Source organism: Charadrius vociferus, unplaced genomic scaffold (genome assembly GCF_000708025.1).
Source record: "Charadrius vociferus isolate BGI_N301 unplaced genomic scaffold, ASM70802v2 scaffold390, whole genome shotgun sequence".
Lineage (NCBI taxonomy): Eukaryota > Metazoa > Chordata > Aves > Charadriiformes > Charadriidae > Charadrius > Charadrius vociferus.
Genome location: NW_009646433.1, coordinates 1778494 through 1798370, shown reverse-complemented (window position 1 = coordinate 1798370; position 19877 = coordinate 1778494). Strand labels below are relative to the sequence as shown.

The window sequence follows — 19877 nt, the reverse complement described above, 5'->3', positions numbered from 1 at the left end:
TTTAGAATAGATATGAGGAAGAAATTTTTCACTCTGAGGGCGGTGAGCCCCAGGCGCAGGTTGTCCCGAGAAGCTGTGGCTGCCCCATCCCTGGAGGTGTTCAAGGCCAGGTTGGACGGGGCTTGGAGCAACCTGGGCTGGTGGGAGGTGGCCCTGCCCAGGGCTGGGGGGTGGGACTGGGTGGTCTTCAAGGTCCCTTCCAACCTAAACCATCCTGTGTTTCTATGATCAACCCTAGCTGCAGAGGCTGAGCAACACCTTAGTCTGAAACTCCGTTGTGACAGACAGGCCCAGCAGAGGACATGTGCCACCACAACTTTGGAAGCCAGTGTCTTTTGAACAGTCCTGTTAAGCAAAGAAGGCTCGGAAGGATGACAGTCATTAGCAAGGCTAGGAAGAATCTTCTTAACGACTGGCAGGTTTGAGACAGCTCTCATAACCTTTCATGAAACAAGGGATGTTCTCTGGTGGTTTTCACAGGCCAGAAAGGCAAGTATCAGTTTCAAAGGAGTGAAACGTGGATCTTCAGCTCCTCCCACAACCTCTTGCAGCTGGAGCCGTAGTGTTCCCAGGTCTGGGGCAGACGCCTTTGTTGCAGCTACAACTTTTTCCTACCTAGTAAAAAGCAGGCCCAAGGCAACCCCACCCGGACTGCTAGGCATATTCACTTCAGTTGCCATTACTGCTCCAGCTCATGTCTCTCAACGGGCGTCTTCTTGTGCAGGTCACTTGGCAGGTTTGTCCCATGAAGCTCAGATCACCTTCTTTCACCCTGTGTCACTGGTTTGAAGCATAAGCTCTAGTACCAAGTCTCACACCAATGACAAAGTTACCATACAACTGCAATTTCCCACGTATTTGTTGCTCTTTTGGTCTTCTGGATAATAAAGATTCCTGTTTTTAGTGTTTTCTGAAGGTAGCAACAAATTAAAAGCTTGATTCACACAAGAAAGCCGGAGTTTGCATGCTAGAATGCACTTGCATTTGCCGTGGGCTGAACGTGTCACATGAATCAAAATATAGGCTATTAAAATGAACTTTAAAAAAGGACAATGTTAAGAAAAACCCTGTACTGGAACCTGGGGCTAATACACTCTATTCCAACTACCTGTGTTTGCATGGACAATAACCACGGCGTATACTTGGTGAGATGCTTAATATCAAACTATTCTTAGTCACATGAAACTCTTCTTGATCATACCAGATGATATTAGGAAACTCCTTCCCCAGTTGGGAGTGACATGCAGCTGCGGAACAAGTCATGAGAGAGGTGAGGGACGTCCATACCTGTGGGTGGGTTTTGGGACTGGGCTGGACAAAGCCACAGCTGCCCTGACGTAGTTTTGGCAACAGCCTTCCAAGGAAGATGGACTAGAGACCCCCCCACATCCTTCCCACCCAGCATTTCTATGATTTTACACTTTTCTTTTTTTTGAATTCCGGAAAAAAAAATATCTTATTTTTTCAGGTCAACCTTTCTAATGGAAATAGAGAGAATACATTAGTAATATACCAAGAAGAGGGGTAATTTCAAAAACTTATGTTCGCTATGAGAACCAATCTATTCAACATGCATTTAGTAAAATAAATCAAACCTTAGGTGAGCCACCAGCTCTTTCTCCTCCATCAGGAAATCCAGAAGAACTTTGCTAGCATAGTTGTATGCTTTTTCTATTTGTTCCACATATGCTCGCTCTTTTAAAGTATAGATGACCTCTTTAGCCACAGGGCAGGTAACATCACGTCCACATTCTCGCACAACATTTAAATATTTCCCTAGAAGCAAAAAGAAAGAACGACCCATATTCATACCTATTGTACATCCAACAGGGAAACTTTCAGACCACTACCTTCAAGTGGAAGATTCGCTGTGAAATGTTTACGCCAAGTTCTACTAAAAGTTCTGGAAAGGATTTAGACACCTTTCGAAAGATAAGAGAGAATTTTAAATTAGGCACCTAGTATTACGTCTGAGGAGAGATCTAGAAATAGTTTTGTTTCCCAGTGGTAGCAGAACATCTCTGCGGATAGCCAGAAACTTTGATGAGGTGCTGCACTTCAGAAGTAGCTTTTGGGCGGGGGGGAGAGGGGGTTGTACTTATGGAAGAAAGCAATGGTAGATATCAGGTTGCACGCTTCATTTAAACACCCAAATTAAAACTCAGCACGTTGAAACTTCAGCTGCCTAGCTCCATCTAGCTAGCTGCTAGAAAACTGTACCCATGAAACAAAGCAGTAAGACAGATGGGTCCCCTTGCTGCTGGACTCCTTCCCATGTGTTGTTTTATTTATAGGATTTGGGGTTCCTTTTCAATCTGATTTTTCTGTTCCTCGGAGAAGTTCAGCTGGACAACCCCACAAACTGGCAACCCGCAATGATATCTACTTTTATCTTTAGACAAAGAATGGCAATGCTTGTGTCAAGCTTTCCTCTTACAGCAGAAGCCTATCTTTACCTACCTGTGCTTAGTATTTTGTCAGCCATTTTCTGCAAAAATGAGGGTATCTGTTGCTGAACAACAGTATACCTTTGATCCCAGTACTTGTCATTATAGTCCTCCTGAATCTTCTCCTTCTGCAGCTCGTGTTCCTCCACCATGAACTCACTGAACAGTTAAAGCAGATGTTTAGAAGCAGGCAGTGGTACAATGAGGATTACTTTTTTTGACCTGTAAACTGGTAACATGATCTATCAGAAACAAGGTCTCATGAAAACACATTCCAATCAAGAACTGAAATCAGTCTGTATTTGTAGTAAGATGAGAAGCATTATGCACGGCGTTTCAGCTAATCTGCAACCAGTTACGACAGAAACAGAGTTTTACAGGGACCACAAAGCAAGTCTAACCATTATTTGGTTGTCAGCGTAGAGGTGAGGAAGCTGGCCTTTGTCTGCCTTCTCACCATCAGGAAGGCGTTAATTTTAGCTATTTTAACATGAGTTTTGCCCCCCTTCAGATTCTGCAAATGTGGGAAACGGAAATGCTGCATAAACCATTAAACACAGCGAAATGCGTCAAATAATTCTACAAAAGACAAGAAACTCCAGAGTGTTGTTAGCTCCTATCAGATTAGCATATTAGTGGACTACATTTAACATAGATTCACTGAGTTATCACACGTGCGCCCCATGAGAAGAGGGCTCACCCACATCATGAAGAGGTTGAGGATGCGTGAGGAGAATTCTGAAAGAGGGACAGGCATGGTAAGGTGGAATTGGGAGTGGACTGCATTTAATTTTCATTCCTTAACTGTTCTTTACCTGTATGGATCATTAATGATGCCTCGATATATCCACTTTTCCAGAATTTCAAAGTAAGGCACGCTGGCTGCCTTAGTTAAATACAGGCACAGCTCCTGGGCCTGGCTGTCACCCGTGTAATTGAAAGTCTTGTCATGGAGTAAGCTCAGGGTTGATCCTCCCATACACTCACCTTTATCCACAGAAGTAGCTAAAATTTAAAAATATATATATATAAGACACAAAGCTGACACAGATTAATCGCACAAGGTGTGCTGTTAAATGTAATAAAGTTCGCAGTTGATTAGCTGACCACACTAAGTCACAGATCTCCATGTCAGCTGTAGAGCCCTCCTGTGAAGATGCAAGGCCACCACACAACCAAAAGCTCACATCCTGAAATGTCCTGAAACGAAACCCCAAATGATCCACAGCCTAAAAAAAGTAATAACCAAACCCAACCCTCCAGGGAAGGAGAACTAAACTCATATAGACACAAGGTACGTGCTGGCTTAGAGTCCAAAAGCCTCCTGCACCGAGGGGACCATGTCCAAGGGGACACCAGGATTTAGGTAGGTTGATAGTGAAATTTGTACTTTGCCATCGCAAAAGGGACACAGGTACAGAGGAATACAGTACTGCCGTGAGTTTCGGATCGAAGTAAACCTTGATGCAGTTGGCTAACTGCTGTGTTCCAAAAAACTGAAAATTTCAGGAAACGTGAATACCGAGAGGGATCATTCAATTCCAGATTGTAAATAGAACAGATATTTGCATCCAGATAAATTCTCTGGGCTGAGTAGAGAGAAATGTCTGAGTATTCTCATGCCAAAGAGTTTAACCAAAATTATTGAGGTAACCGCATCTGTGACCAACAACCCCACGCAAGGGTACAGGCTATGACCGGCTGGCTGAGGAGCAGCACCGCAGAAAAGAAACAGGGGGTCCTGGTGGACAACCAGCTGATCATGGGTCAGCAGCGTGTCCTCGCAGCGATGAATGCCAACCGCACCCAGGGCTGCACTGCCAATGATTATTCCCCTCTGCCCAGCACTGGTGAGGCCAAACCTGGAAGGTGGCATTCAGTTTGGGGTCCCCAGTATGAATGGCAAAATGAAGAGTCCAAGAGATGGCGGGGGGCTGGTGCCCAAGGCGTACGAGAAGAGCCTCAGGGAGCTGGGCTTGTTAGCTGAGAGAAAAGATGAAGCTGGGGGTCGTCGAACATCATTCCTTCACGATACAGCGGACGGTTCTAGAGCAGACGGTATGAGACTCCTCTTGGAGGAGCACAGTGGCAATAGCAAAAAGACAAAAGCTACAAGAAGGGAAATTCCAGCTGGAGATACAGAAAAAAATGTTCACAAAAAGGGTGGTGAAGTCATGGGAAAGGTCCCGGAATAATGGGGCATTTACATCGCTAGGGATCGTCCAGACTTGCCTGGACATAGCCCTGAGAAACCTGCTGTAGCTGTGAGCAAGGGGCTGGACTAGAAACTTCCAGGGGTTCCTCCTGATTGAATTGGTTTGTGGTTATACATCTGCACCCAGCTGGAGAGTCATTTGGAAAGAAGCTGAGTAGAGACAGCAGTAGTGGAAACAACTGATCTGAAGGGCATGGATTGCGAAGGTCAAAGGATGGACTTGCCTCACAACAGCTCTGAAGGGCAGATTCAGCCCTAGCGACCACCACTCTCAAAAAAGAGCAGCGCTCTGACAAGTACAATTCCCTTTGGCTTTTTTTCTTCAATATAATATAAAATTAAAATGACACATGCCCTGCCTGTATTGCTACCCCGTACGGTTTTCAGAAGCCGCTGTCATGCACCTGTCAAAATGTAATGACTGTATTTTTGAAACTTACAAAGCGAAGCAAGAATCTCCAAGGTCCTCATTGTGGGCTGGATATAAAACCAGAGTTTCTGCAGTGACAGAAGTCCCTGTCTCTGAAGATGTTCCAGCTGGGTAATGAGTATCATGTATTCCTTGATTAGAGTCCGCATAGCAGCAGCCAGAGCGTGATTTACCTGGCCATACTCGAAGGAAGACTTCTCCTCTATAAACCTGTAAAAAGCAAAATGGAAACTCTTTCAGGCAAGGCACCTTCTATCATTTTCAGGAATTTTATCTTCAGGACACTGCACAAGCACACGAGTAGATCGCGTGTTGGAAAGTGCACCAGCCTTCAGCTGGATTTTCAGGTTCCGTGTTTGCTCTGTGTCCCCCCTGCCTATTTCCCATCACCGCATTTCCTAGTACAGAAAGCAGTGGGAAGACGTTTCCTCTCAAACTGTAGGGGAACTAGAATGATTTGCAAAACCACTCTGTAAAAAGTGGATTTTCAAGGCGATTGTCTTCACATGAGCAACAGATTAGAAGACAGGAAAAGATGTCAAAAGGAAGCAACGTGCACCCAGACACGCGGGCAAAGCACCGCTGCTGGCTTCTGACACCACATGCCACAGCAGGGATTCATCTGACCAGATTCAGATGGCTCCATACGTGTTAGTGGAGAGAGACAGATGCTTCCGAACACAAGTGACATCATCTGGAAGGAGACCCGTAAAAGAGATTGGATGAATCACGTTCTAAAAATGCTTCTTTCTCTTCGCTGATCTTTTAGGGACTTTGAATCAAATGCAGACATCTATATAACAAACACCTGCTGTTACCGAAGTGTACCTTATAACCATTTAACCGTTACTTAAGGAAGCTACCAGAAACTAGGCAGCAGTAGGTTCTCCTGCTCAGAAGTATGCAAAGGTTGTCTCAGTCCTGGATGCCCAGAGGAGAGCAAAAAGCCGGAAACACGGAGAAATTCATAGCAGAGTGGGAAGAGACAAGCCAGAACAAGCAAGATATATCCTATTTGCACTTTGGCTGAACGTACCAAGACCAAGTTTGGACAAAGTAAAGGTGAGGTGAACAAAAAAAGTGAACTGGCAGCACAGAGGACAAACCCAGAAAAAACAAATGTAGCTAAAACCAATTCAAACAAATTGTTGTTTTTATTTTATATCCCCATAAGTTTAAATTAAGCTTGGAAGTTACCATCTGCACAATGACAGATTCTCTGTTCTACAAAGGAGAACATTCTCCTCTGACACAAGTCAGCTTGGTACCTGGTGACAGCAGAGTAACTTGCTGCTACAGGAAGAATCCTGGTCACCAGTTCTTTGATGGACAAGTCCAAGTTTGGATCGACTGAAAACGCTCGGTTCTGCCTGCCTACAAGAGGCTGCGCCGTGATGTATCTTCCATCCACACCAATCAGAACGTACAGCAAGTCCTCCACAATCATGGATTCTTGGGAGGCTAATGGCAAGGTACCTGTTTTCAAAGAGAAGACAAAAACCACCCACGATTAGAACATGCAATAGTACTACCTGATCATCCATTCATATCTTTTCAATCTAGTACCTGAAGCTTGAAAGGAAGACATACTACCATTCAAAGAGAACAAAGGAAGGTCCCACAAAGCTGAATCAAGATATAGAGAAATAAAACTGAGTGAGGGTCAACTCTAAAATCACCTACCTCCCTCTCCAAGAAAACAGAATCCTGTACTCGTTTATACCCAAAGCAAACCGAGTAGACGGGGCTATATATCCCACATCTGTGGCCAAGAGACCATCACCCACAGCCTGTGCTGCTGATCCACCCAAAAGGGCTCAGTTATACTGGACCTCAGGAGCTCCAATCTTGTCAACAACTCCCCCTATCTTCCCTCCACTGAAAAATTTAAATATCAAGAAAACGGTTCAAATACAGACACAAAGAAATGCTAGCTCAGCAAAAGCTGCAGGTGAGCTGTAAACTGTAGGGTCTCGGAACGGTGCACTCAACTACAAACCAGCCGCAAGAAGAACTCAACCGGAAATATAATCAAGTGCATCAGAAGATCAGGGAACAGAGTGGCTACAACAGTAACTACAGCAAAGCGTATCTCGTGAAACAAGGCAACAATCGTTCTCCATTTGTACAATTGCATCTGAGAGAACAAATGGTCCTGAGCTTGCTAGAAACATACCCTCACAGCACAGGCCAAAAGGTCCGGCAGAAGGTGGACAAGCTATTTAAGGGCACCTGCAAGAATGATCCTACTGTTTTCATGTCCTCCCCCCCACCCACCCTTAGACACAGCCCAAATCCACATCAGGAAGAAGCTACAGGTTTCTTGTAGGCACCTCCACAGTTCTGGGGAATGGAAACATCAGTCTCTAACTCAGTTGTTCTCTTAAAAAAAAAGAGTTCTTAAATCTAATGTACGGATAAAAAACTATACATAGCTCAGCCTAAAGCTTGAATACAACGGGGAGAGATTACTCCCCTGCTGCTCTGTCGAGGAGAGACACAGCAAATCAGGTTGTTATAGTCTTACTGGAGAGGATATTGAGCTGGGTGGACTGATGAATACTCCCTCGTCAGGTGCGACTACAGATTTTTCAGCCAGGAATACAGATGCGATACTCCTACACTAGATTTTATGGAGGCTGTGACTCACGAGAGAAGAAGGACTGGGAAACTCAAAACAGATTAGATCCCAGGGATCAACAGTGGGGCTGAAATTCAACACAGGAAAAACACCACGAACAAAGTAAGTTTGGGGTTTGTTTGGGGGGTTTTTTGTGTTTTTTTTTTTTTTTTTGAACCCTGGTCTTCATCTGCAGAGTGCCAGGAGCCAAGTTTTGCCTTCATCCTGAGTGTGATGAAATCTGAACAGCACTTCTGAACAAGTACAAACCATACAAAGTTAATGCAATTTTCCCTGCGTATCACATACCTATAGGTACCGTTGTGTCAGTGCTTAAACTGGTGCCAATTAAGAAATCGCCAATAAGGGCAGGTCTCTCATACACCCAGGATGGAAATACTGGAATGGGCTGACCAGAATTCTTCTTGTTTTGCTTATCTCGGAGGATTTTTCGTGTAAGCTCAAGAGGCTGTTGGAAAAAGAGAGAGAGAGAGAGAAAGAAGGAGAAAAAGAGATCTTCAGAAGTCCAAGAAATTTTTGAATTTTAAGCAGAAATTCACTGTAAACTGGTAACTTGAGAACAGAAAGTAGAATAGCTGAAGTTTCGGTAGCACAGCGTAGGATTTGGTCTCCCAATACCATCGAGTCTACTGTTCTCAGTGCTGCAGAGGTGATTTTTTTATACAGTTGTTCTTCTTTTCATTGGAGGGTACCTCAAGTAACGCCTTTCTGCACCCCTCCCCACCAGCCTGGGTGTCAAGGCACACGTAGGGGAGCAGAATGGGGACAGGCACAACCACCAGACAGCTCCCCAGGCTGCAAAGCGCACCACGTGAAAGGCAGCAAACTCCTTCCAGAAGCAGTAAGCACTAACATCTCACTCAAGGGGCGCTTGCAGACAGGCTAACAAACACCTCTGAACTCGGTTTCTGCGCAGTGCCCACTGCGTAGCTGCGTGCCAAATGCAACCGAGATAATCCACCCACAGACAGCTTGGAAAATGACGGAGTTTTTTATTCTGAATAGGAGTCGGTGAAGGAAGTGAGCTCTTAAAGACCAAAAAACTTTGCACCCTTGGCTCCAGGTCTCTGACACTAAAATAAAAAAGAGAGCAACATCAATTATCAGCTGGAGAGGCCTGCCAGATTTACAACCCACACGAGCTTTTAAGGCCCCAAGACACAAACATGGGGGACATGCTTATGAATGCCATTTCTTAAGTTCCATGGGTGTGTAAGTGAAACGGGATACGCACAGGGTCATTTTACTTTCCTCTTACAGGAGGTCTCAGAGGAGAGAGGAATTTGAGAAGGAAACAAACGTACGTGTGAGCTTGGCATCTTAAAAAACGGCGCTCTTACATTGTGAGAGGTAGTTGATGCGCGCTGTGGCAGGCCCTGGCCATTTTTCACGTTCTCAGAGCTGCCCAGTGCCGGGTCTCAAAATCCTTCAAACAAGCATCAGCTGTGGGACCACTCCTCCAAACAGCACCAGTTCTGGGGATGTTTGCTGCAGGCTCAATGCCAGTACAATGTCGCAAGGTCAGAGAGGCACCCCAAAGCAACACTAACGTTCTTACTCCTCTGTATATGTGTGATCTGCTAGAAGGACCTCAATTTCCTCTGCTCCCCGAAGAGAAACAGGACTCTCATAGGAGGGCATGGAGAAGACTGAAGCGTCAAGTAAGCTGCCAGCAACTCAAAGGATGACTAAACTTCACATAACATTGCCGACCTCAGTGCAGGACTGAGTCCTTCACCTGGGTCAACAACTTGAACTCCTTTCATAAATCTTAAACCCATATAGTGAGACAATACTTCTCTACTGTAGTATAGAGTAGTTTATTTGTCCCTCACAATCTGAACACACAGACATTGGCTAGAAGATGAAAACATCATGTGCGCTTTCTGTACCATCTTGAGCTCCACATCATTAAAGTAAGACCTGGAATGGAAGATCTCCTTGTAGCACTGGCCCTACGCAAGACAGCTGTATGAACAAGCTTCTGCTTAGGAGAAGGGCAGCCACTGCCATCTTCCCAAACGGCAGGGAGGAATGAGTTGGAAGAAAAGCTCCCCAAACCATGGACCTCACCGTCACAACATCACCACAAACCACGCGTGCTTATGAGAGAGCAGATTAAGAAAGTATCTAAGTCTCAAAGCTTCTGAGGCATTGCACTAAGTATGGGAGACCACAGAACCTAACAGAGTCAGGTGAGATCTCAACAGCACATGTCGACGGAAAACACTACTATAAAACAGAGCTAGGGCAGTGAGATGGACTACATGATGGACTGCATGATGGACTAAACAACCTTGCAAAATGAGAGACATGAAGTCATTCTTGTCTCCAACGGCCAAAATGAAAGCAGATCGCAGACTCATAGAATGGTTTGGGTTGGAAGGGACCTTTCAAGATCATCCAGTCCGACCTCCCTGTTGAGGGGCAAGGACATATTTTACTGGATCAGGTTGCTCAAAGTCACCACCAACCTGACCTTGAACATTGCCAGGGATGAAGCATCCCATCTAAACCCACTCTCTTTCTGTTTAAAACCATTGCCCCTTGCCCTATCACTACAGGCCCCTCCCTCTTTCTTATAAACCCCCTTTGTATATCAAAAGGCCACAGTAAGGTCTCCTCAGAACCTTCTCTTCTCCAGGCTGAACAACCCCAACTCTCTCAGCCTCTCTCCACAGGAGAGGTGCTCCAGCCCTCAGATCATTTTCATGGCCTCCTCTGGACCCACTCCAACAGGTCCATGTCTTTCTTGCACTGGGGACCCCAGAACTGGACGTAGTACTCCAGATGGGGTCTCATCAGAACAGAGTAGAGGGGGAGAATCACCTCCCTCGACCTGCTGGCCACGCTTCTTGTGCTGCAGCCCAGGATATGCTTGGCTTTCTGGGCTACAAGCGCACATTGCTGACGTTTAATGTCCAATTGTCCAATTTTTTTTTTCACCAGTACCCCCAAGTCCTTCTCCACAGTGCTGTTCTCCATCCCTTCGTCCCCCATTCTGTACTGACCTTGGGGTTGCCCCGACCCAGGTGCAGGACCTTGCACTTGGCCTTGCTGAACTTCATGTGGTTCACATGGGTCCACTCCTCCAGCCTGTCAAGGTCCCTCTGGATGGCATCCCATCCCCCCAACGTATCAACTGCACCACTCAGCTTGGTGTCATCCGCAAACTTGCTAAGGGTGCACTCAATCCCACTACGTAAGTCACTGATGAAGATATTAAATAGTATTGGTCCCAATACAGACCCTTGAGGGACACCACTCATTACTGGTTTCCATTTGGACATTGAGCCATTGACTGTAACTCTTTGGATGCAGGCATCCAGCCAATTCCTTATCCATCTAGCAGTCGTCTTTCCTTCTTGGCCCCGGAAAATACCTATTGTAAAACTCCCTACTTCCTTACCATACAAGAATAAGCCCAATAGTTCCCAGCACCTGAGGGAAGCCTCCAAAACGAGATGAGCTCATGACACTCTGAGGGAACATGCTGGCACCTCTGTCCCTGTGTGCTCACAGCCTATGGGCTGTGGCATCTGTCCCTAATAAAAAGGCAGGGCCTGAGGCCTGCTCCTTATAGTAATCATGAAAAAGAGCAGCCAGAACCCCTGAAACACATGCAGAACCTTCTTCATCAAGGGATGGGTTCTTCTTCACTAGCGATTCTCCGGGATGCCAAGAGGCAGGGAGCTTCTGTTGGAATTCAACCAGCTCTGGTGTGAATTTGTTAACTGGCAGGGTTCAAAAAAGTTGGCATCGTTAAGCTATAAAGGACATAACTACCTAAAAAGGTACACGTATGTTTTACCACCTCAGTAATTCTCCAGTCAAAACTGATCCAAGCAGCAACTCCAGGCACTGAAAGATCACTGGATGATCTCTCCGACAGTGCCGCGTAATCACAGAGCAGATGGCACAGCACTTGTGGCACCAGTGACAAAGCACATGTCTCAGGGCCATGAATCACCTTTTCTCTGCCACTTAAAATTTAGGACATTGTCATTACTGGCTTCAATGATAGCCTAGCTAAAACTGCCAGGACTGAAAACATGACCCCCAGGTGTCAACCTGGCACTTAAAAGCCCATGGGGATAAGGTGGCAGTTTACCACTGTCATGCTGATGAACCTGCACCTGGTATCTTAAGCAATGATTCCACACCCATCGAGATCGAGATCATCTTCACGCTCAGCGAATGCCAACTGAGCCAAAGGGCTCCCTGGACTACAGCCCTGGTGCAACGGAAGATGGGCAGCAGTGGGCACATGCTGGACCTAGAGCACACGGCCAAGGAAGAGCAGTGGAGGCAGCTGGGCTTTGCTGGGTCTGGCCAACAGAAGGTCTAAGAGCAGTCTGCAACCGGAGGAAGGAAAAGTACCAACATGATGGGTGAAGTTAAGCTCCTCTCAGCAGGGGCAAGAGGTTCAGGCGGCCATGGACACAAGCTGCCTCTTGGGATATTGAGATCAGGCAGAAAGAGACCCTTCTTCCTGCAGAGGGGGAGCAGCCACGGGGAGGTCAGCAGGGAGGTGGGGTATCTCCCTCCTGGGGGGCTGCAGGACTCAGATGTGCAAAAGGACAGCTGCCCTAATCTAGCGTGGGTGACATTTCTGCTGTGAGCAGAGGGCTGGACAGGACAACCCCAGTGGTTCCTCCCACCAGCGCTGCAACGAATCTGTGGAAAGACTGGCAGCTATCCTCCATGCCCGGTGAATGAAGACGGTACCACAAGGATCACAAATGGAGCGCTCAAGTGAGACCCTTGTGTCCGTCAATAGAGTGTGAAGGATTATTTAAGGGCTTATGCCAGTGCACAACCTGGCTTCTAGAAGAGAGATGGAGAAATAAATCAATGGCAATTATCATGACCACTTGACAGTCCTCTTGGCAAGCGGTTCTAGGGGAAACCCTGGGTCAAGATATTTTAACTACGTGAGTTGATTCAGCCCTACCGACACAAAGGCTCTGAGCACCTGCCTGCTGGGGCCTTTTATCAGAGTTTCAGCTCTGTAAGTCTGAAGAAAGTATAAATGGAGCAGCGGGGAGGCACAAATCTTTTTATTTGGCTTGCACTGCTGTTGCAATTCCTTTGGTTGTGAACGGCACATCCCAGAGAACACCATTTACTCTTCTTTCCTCTTTTAGCAAGTCTGCAGGTAAATCCTACTAAAAAGATCAGGTACCTTATTGGAAAGTCACCTTCCCTTCATGATCTAAATCAACCACTTGACTCAGATCCTCTGCAAAGGATTTGGGTAAGTCAGGCAAACAGTGCGTGCAGACATGTATTTCACAGTGCGTGTGAAACAAGGCTGGTTTCATTACTGCCTGACAGCGTGAGGGGGTTGGACTCTCTCTTTTCAGGATTTGAACACTCCTTTCACATGCACCTACAGCCCTTCAAGCTGAGAAAACCTGCAGATGTCCCAGGACACTGACCATGGAGGGTCCATTCCACTAGCCAGCGATGCCCTGAAGTAATCTGACCATCACAGCAAACTCCCCAGTTGACAGCAGATCATCTTCGCAGGAGGGTGTTAGCCCTGGAAGGTGTTGGCTCTGCTTGGCCACCACCACAGAAAGATCTTCACAGACAGAAAAGCAAAAGCACATCTGCTGAGAAGCCAGCACGGGCAATAAAGCACATATGTCCACAGCTAGAGAGCTCAACAGCAAAGGTTGGTAGGACACATCATGAAAGTGAACGCTGCCACGTGGCCAAGATGGAGCCAGCAGTGCTGCAGAGTGAACAGCTGAGTGAAGTACGGACCTCACCAGTGCAGACAGAGCCCGTGCGCTAACAAGACACAGATATCTCGCCACTGAGGGAGGGCGCGGGACTGCCACAGCAGAGACTGCAGAACTGCAGACTACTGGCTGGACACTCGCACTCAAAGAGTTGCAGTCAACGGCTCAATGTCCCACTGGAGAGAAGTGACGAGTGGCGTTCCTCAGGGGTCGGTACTGGGACCTGTATTATTCAACATTTTTGTCGCAGACATGGACAGTGGGGTCGAGTGCACCCTCAGCAAGTTTGCCGATGATACCAAGCTGTTTGGCGAGGTAGACACGCTGGAGGGGAGGGATGCCATCCAGAGGGACCTGGACAGGCTGGAGAGGGGGGGCCAAGCCAACCTCATCAAGTTCAACAAGGCCAAGTGCAAGGTCCTACCTCTGGGTTGGGGCAATCCCCAGCACAACTCCAGGCTGGGCGGGGAATGGCTGGAGAGCAGCCCTGAGGAGAAGGCCCTGGGGGTGCTGATTGACCAGAAGCTCAGCATGAGCCGGCAATGTGCAATCGCAGCCCACAAGGCCACCCGCATCCTGGGCTGCATCAAAAGAAGCGTGGCCAGCAGGGCGGGGGAGGGGATTCTGCCCCTCTACTCCACTCTGGTGAGACCCCACCTGGAGTGCTGCGTCCAGCTCTGGAGTCCCCAACATAAGGACATGGATCTGCTGGAGTGTGTCCAGAGGAGGGCCATGAGGATGATCCGAGGGCTGGAGCACCTCTGCTGTGAGGAGAGGCTGAGAGAGTTGGGGCTGTTCAGCCTGGAGAAGAGAAGGCTCCGGGGCGATCTTATTGCGGCCTTCCAGTACCTAAAGGGGGCCTACAGGAGAGCTGGGGAAGGACTTTTTACTGGGGCATGTAGTGATAGGACAAGGGGGAATGGCTAGCAACTGGAAGAGGGCAGGTTTAGATTAAACATTAGGAAGAAGTTTTTCACTGTAAGGGTGGTGAGGCACCGGAACAAGTTGCCCAGAGAGGTTGTGGAGGCCCCATCCCTGGAGGTGTTCAAGGCAAGGCTGGACGTGGCCTTGGGCAACCTGGTCTAGTGGGAAGTGTCCCTGCCTATGGCAGGGAGGGTGGAACTCGATGATCTTCAAGGTCCTTTCCACCCTAAACCATTCTATGATTCTATGAAGGAGACGAGCCCAGTGTGTGATTTCTAAGCATCCAGAAGCAGGCCAGCATCCTCAGAAACAGTGACGTTCAGAGCCTGGAGGCTTGTCCCCTGTTAGACTTCTATTGTCCAGTCGTCAGAAGGGAGAACAGAAACAAACCCCTGGGACAAAGGTTAAGCTGCAAAATTTTAAATGGAAGCATTTGCACACACTGTCCAGTTGCTCACTCACTACAGACCTCTGAGCATCTTTTCTTCTTCCCCTTCTCCCCACGTATCACTCTTTCACCTCTGTGCAAATAACTGTACATACACAGTAGCTCCTGTGCATTCTGCAGCCAAAATGGCCTCATCTTGACCCACAAGCTTTTTGTCATATTTTTTCCCCATCCCGTCCTGTTGAGCAGGGGGAGTGACAGAGTGGCTAGCCAAGGTCAACCCATCACAGTATAGTTATTTATACAAATGATCATAGGAAATAGAAGTTTGGATTTAAGTAGTAATCGCCCTTTTGCACTTCCCGTCTTACAGCCTACTGATAACGAGACGCTTAATTGTTTTCTAAGCCTGTGTCTTGCAATGATACAGTTTACTTCTACAGTGGGTTTTCTTTTTCTTCTTTTTTGTCTTTGGGCTCACTTTGCAGCATTTATTTCAGGAGCTCAAATAGTTAAATAGAGGGAACGGCTTCATCCACTTGGGGAATGATCATGTGAGGCATCGTACTCACATTACCCGAGAGAACAGAACTCCTAGCAAGGATGGGGACACACCACAATGGCTGCTGAGCTCCTGAGCAAGCACTGCCACAGGCAGTAAGGGAGACGGCAGCACAGCTTAAAGCGGTTGTTGGAAACGGGAACATGAAATTACATTAACCCCCAACAGTTAGAACTGTCACGGCTTAAACTTGACTTACCTTAACTGATGTAAAGAGAAAAAAAGCCCCTTTTATTAAGAACAGCACAAAGATTTAATATGATCTGATTAAAAAACGTTGAGAGATAACAGAGATTATCTGCATAGAGGGGAACGTTTATAATTCCGCTAGACAATAAAAGTTAAGAGCACAGTTACACACATGAGCAGAAGGGAAAGATTTTGTGCCCGAAGCCTGGGAAGAGACAGTACCTGCTGTACACTGGAGTTGGCTGTGACACTGCCCAGCTGCTTGCGTAGCTCCTCGAGCTCCTGTAGAGATATCTTGGAAGCAGAGGAGGGAATGGAAAAGTTTGTGCTGCCACTGGTTGTTGCATTTGCCACAAGTTCTGCCCTTTCTTTAGCATTTTGTTGCAAATACTGGAGCGTCTGTGCATACACAAAAAAGAAAAGATTTTGTGAACGCTGGTCAGCACACACTAAAGCAAAAATCACACGACCATAAGACGGCTGTGCTGAATCAGATCACAGATCTTTCCGTCCCAGTCTCCCATGTCTCAGTGGTTTATATCAAGGAGTGTAATTCTTAGTAGTCCTTCAACAATTAAGTAAATGCTGGAACTGGTTATCTGTTGATTTCAATGCATTTTGCTGAACACTGTCATCAGAAAGCATGCTGTACTTAAAATCACTGCATTGTTGCTATGGCTGAATACTTAGAACACACCCAGTTCTAAAGGATAAACAAACCTCTTTGTCTTCCGTGAGTTTTGATAGCAGATAAACTAAAGAATCTAGGTGTCTTGTATTTTTAGACTTCAGTTCATCATACTTCTTTAAAAAATCTTCAGGAGTTCGAGAAAACTCTGCTATTTTTACCTGTAAAACACCACATTAACATTAAATGTTTAATGTACATTATTATCCCAACATTCCAAAGAGGAGCATCGTGGAAAGACAGAGACAAGGTGCAGGCTGCTGCTGCCGCCAAAGTACTTCAGGGAATGGGTTGTGAACTGAATGCTGCAGCACTGGTTTCCTCCTAACAACAGCTGGAGGAGAGTGGAGGTCCTAGCACTTCAGGTCATGGAGAAGGGACTGCAGGAGAGAAAAGACGAACGTAAGCACAAGATCTGTAGCAGGGCTCGCTTTGCCCACGCTCAGTCTGAAGCAATATAATTTTGTATCGGCAGGTTTATTAAGGGATTTGGCATTGATGAAGCCACATCTGGACACTGGGTCCACTTTGAGGGGCCCCAGGAGCGCAAGAGAGTCATCAGCAAACTGGACTGAGCCATGGAGATGGTGCGGCATGCTGCCCAGTGCCCAGAAGGGTTACAGACCCTGCTCCAAGGGGCACAGCAAAAGCACCACAAACACCGCCACAAATTGCGACCTGGAAAATCCCAGCTGAATCCTAGGGAAACAGTCCTTTCTGGAGAGAGAGGCGACCCTGCGTCACAGCCAGAAAGATGGAGGAATCTCCTGGAGATCTTTAAAACGCAGCTAAGCAGTGTGCTGTAGCTGTGAAGCTGGCCCTGCTGCGAACAAGGGGTTGGACTGCAGGTGTCCAGCTGTGCCTCCTACTTAAATCTTTCTACAAGTCTACAAGTCAGTGTAAAGGATGAGTAAGACTGGAATCATTGAAAACTCACCGTTCAGGCTAAAAAGATCTGAACTTTCAGATAGAGTTAGCAAGTTTCTAGCACTTACAGCTTGACTGATGGCTTGCTTTTAAAAATGGCACTGAAAAGCAGCACAGAAGTATGCCTGGTCACAAGAGTGTCAGGCTTTAATCCCTAGTACCTGGGTGATATTCAGAAAAAAAGTCAGGTATTGTTCATATAAGCACATTTCATACAGTTACTACTTTTCATTTGTTTTATTTCTCTAATTAAAACTTGAAACAACCCTCACAGGCACAAAATAAGCTCCTCCTTTAAACTTCCCCCTCACCCCAGTTCTAAAAATCTTTCTCATGTTCTTCCACCGATCTCTCCAAGACACAATGATTTTATCTTTTTTCCTGATATAAACTTTCTACTTTATAAGCAAAATTGAGATTCCAGATCAGACTACTCCCCTTTTTTTTTTACCAACGCCAACATGATTTCCCTGTTACTCTTGGAAAAAATTGGGACAGCCATTACCCCTCCCAACACACGTCCAGCTCCGTGCTCACAGAAGTCAAGTTATCTCACAGAAGAGTAGAGTAAGGAAAAGGTAGTTCACATCACTGTCCGAAAGAAATCATGCAGAGGAATGTTTATCTCAAATTTCTCCTTAGGGAGGACCATGCTTTCAGGGCCAACGGAACCTCTATCTACAACCGCGAAAGAAGCACACCGCTTCAGGCGCCCCACCGCTCCCCCTATAAGGTCTGAAATGCACCTCAGCTGTGACGACAGCACACTGATGCTTACCTTCGCACTGTGTGCGGAGACAGTCGTGGTAACATAAGGCGTTCGATTCTTCTGCAGAAGATCGATGTAGACTTCAGCTCCTTCCCCCCCATGAACACGCAGCAGGCTGAGCAACTCATTGACATCATGGTGAATGCGGAACTCGCTCATACTCCTACCTGAGGCTACAAGCTTCGTGGGACGCAGAAACAAACGTGGTAAAGTTATTCTTTTACTGCTGAAAATGAAACTATACCCACACAAACATTTCTCGACTACATTATAAGCCTGCAGGGTATGATAAAATATTTGACCGGCATAAAGAAATACATATAAGAGGAGGAAGCAAGCAAAACAGAGATACTCATTACTGTGCCTGATTTAACTATACTGGTACAAACCCCATCTTAAACATAGATGAGGCAGCAGAGGATTTCTCTATCCCAAAGATCACACTGGCAGTAGAAAAGTTACTGAGTAAAAAGTTATTGAGTAACTTTTAGTTACTTTTAGTAAGAAGTGGTGGTTCTTGTACTGACAGACTGCAGACACAGCTGAAATCGCTGGCTTCAGCAGCCTGCTTCTGAAGTTACTCAAAAGCAGTTTTGCCAAGTTTAGGAGTCCTTATATTCTACTGCCCATTTTATTAACAGACAAGCACCAAATTCTGCAAAGTTACTAAAATGGTGGTCACACAAGTAAGAGTCTGACTGAGGCATCGTACAAATACGGAGTTTAATGTGACACCCTGTACAGATGGAGAGCATCAAGCAGACGGACACACTTTTGGTTTGCCAAAATCATTGAATCATTTAGGCTGGAATGGAACTCTGCAAGCCTCGGTCCAACTCTCCACCCAAAACTGAGTCAAATTAGAGCAGGTTGTGCAGGGCTTTGTCCAGTCCAAACTTAAGTATCACTAAAGATCCAGATTCCCCCACCACTCGGGGCCCCGATCCTCATGTGGAAACATGTTTTCCAAATGTCCAACTGGGATTTCTGTGCTGCAGCTCGTGCCAGTGCTTGTGGGGCTCTTGCTGTGCCCCTTTGAGCAGAGTCCAGCCCCAGCTCCTCTAGGACCCTTTCAGGTAGGGAGAGATGCTGTTGGATCGCTCTTCACCTCCTCATCTCCAGCTGAGCAAGCCCAGCTCTCCTAGCCTCTCCTCGCACACCCTGGCCTCCAACCACTATTGCCAGGGCCTCCCCAGGCTTGCTCCAGTTTGTTTATAATTCTCTCATAAGGGAGCCCCCAGACTGGCAAGAGTCTTTTGGATGTGGTGTCATGAACGAGGCGCTCCCTTTCCTTTACCTGCTGGCTGAGTCCTTGCTAACAAGGGTGAGAACCGGTCTTTGCTGGCACAAAGGCACAGCGCTGGTCACATCCACCCTGCTGCCCTGGACCTCTAGATCCCCTTTTACACAGGTGTGTTCCAGCCAGCTGTCATCCAGCGTCTGCTGTCATTTCGGCTGCTGTGTCTCCAAGGATTCAGCATTTGCTTTTTTTCCCCAATTCCTTACAGTCTCTTCGAGCACACCTGTTCAGCCTATCAAGTTCCCTATGAGTGGTCACCACAACCTGCAGCCCACAAACCCCTTACTTCTATTGTGGGATGCATGCACTCGCCAAAAGCCATCCCTCCTGTCACCCCAGCTGCCAAAGAACACATCAAATGCCACCAGCCCCAGCAGCGAGGACGGACACCAGTAACAACCTCCCGTTCCCCCTTGGGTTGCTGAAGCGACTGGGGGTCAAGAGCGTAAGGAATGAGGAGAGACTGGGGGAGCTGGGCTTGCTCAGCCAGACCTAACGGCATCTCCCCCTGCCCAAAGGGGTCCTGGAGGCGCCGGACTCTGCTCGAAGGGGCACAGCTGCAGCACGGGAAACCCCGGCCGGTCCTAAGGAAACAGCCGGGCCCTGTGCGAGCGGGGAGTCCCTGCGACGGGGCCCCGAGCGGGGGG

General features: G+C 47.1%; 1 protein-coding gene across 1 annotated transcript in view; it reads right to left on the bottom strand.

The window, feature by feature from the left end:
* Window positions 1-18095, bottom strand: part of TUBGCP2 (tubulin, gamma complex associated protein 2) — a 37279-nt gene extending 19184 nt beyond the window's left edge. The window contains exons 1-9 of the mRNA XM_009881594.1: window positions 17940-18095; window positions 16267-16395; window positions 15769-15945; window positions 8022-8181; window positions 6361-6568; window positions 5103-5302; window positions 3263-3452; window positions 2461-2606; window positions 1596-1776 (exon numbers count right to left, since the gene is read on the bottom strand). Coding sequence (XP_009879896.1) covers window positions 1596-1776; window positions 2461-2606; window positions 3263-3452; window positions 5103-5302; window positions 6361-6568; window positions 8022-8181; window positions 15769-15945; window positions 16267-16395; window positions 17940-18089 — 1541 coding nt within the window. The 5' untranslated portion in view covers window positions 18090-18095. The remainder of the gene's footprint in view (window positions 1-1595; window positions 1777-2460; window positions 2607-3262; window positions 3453-5102; window positions 5303-6360; window positions 6569-8021; window positions 8182-15768; window positions 15946-16266; window positions 16396-17939) is intronic.
* Between the last annotated feature and the right edge of the window lie 1782 nt (window positions 18096-19877).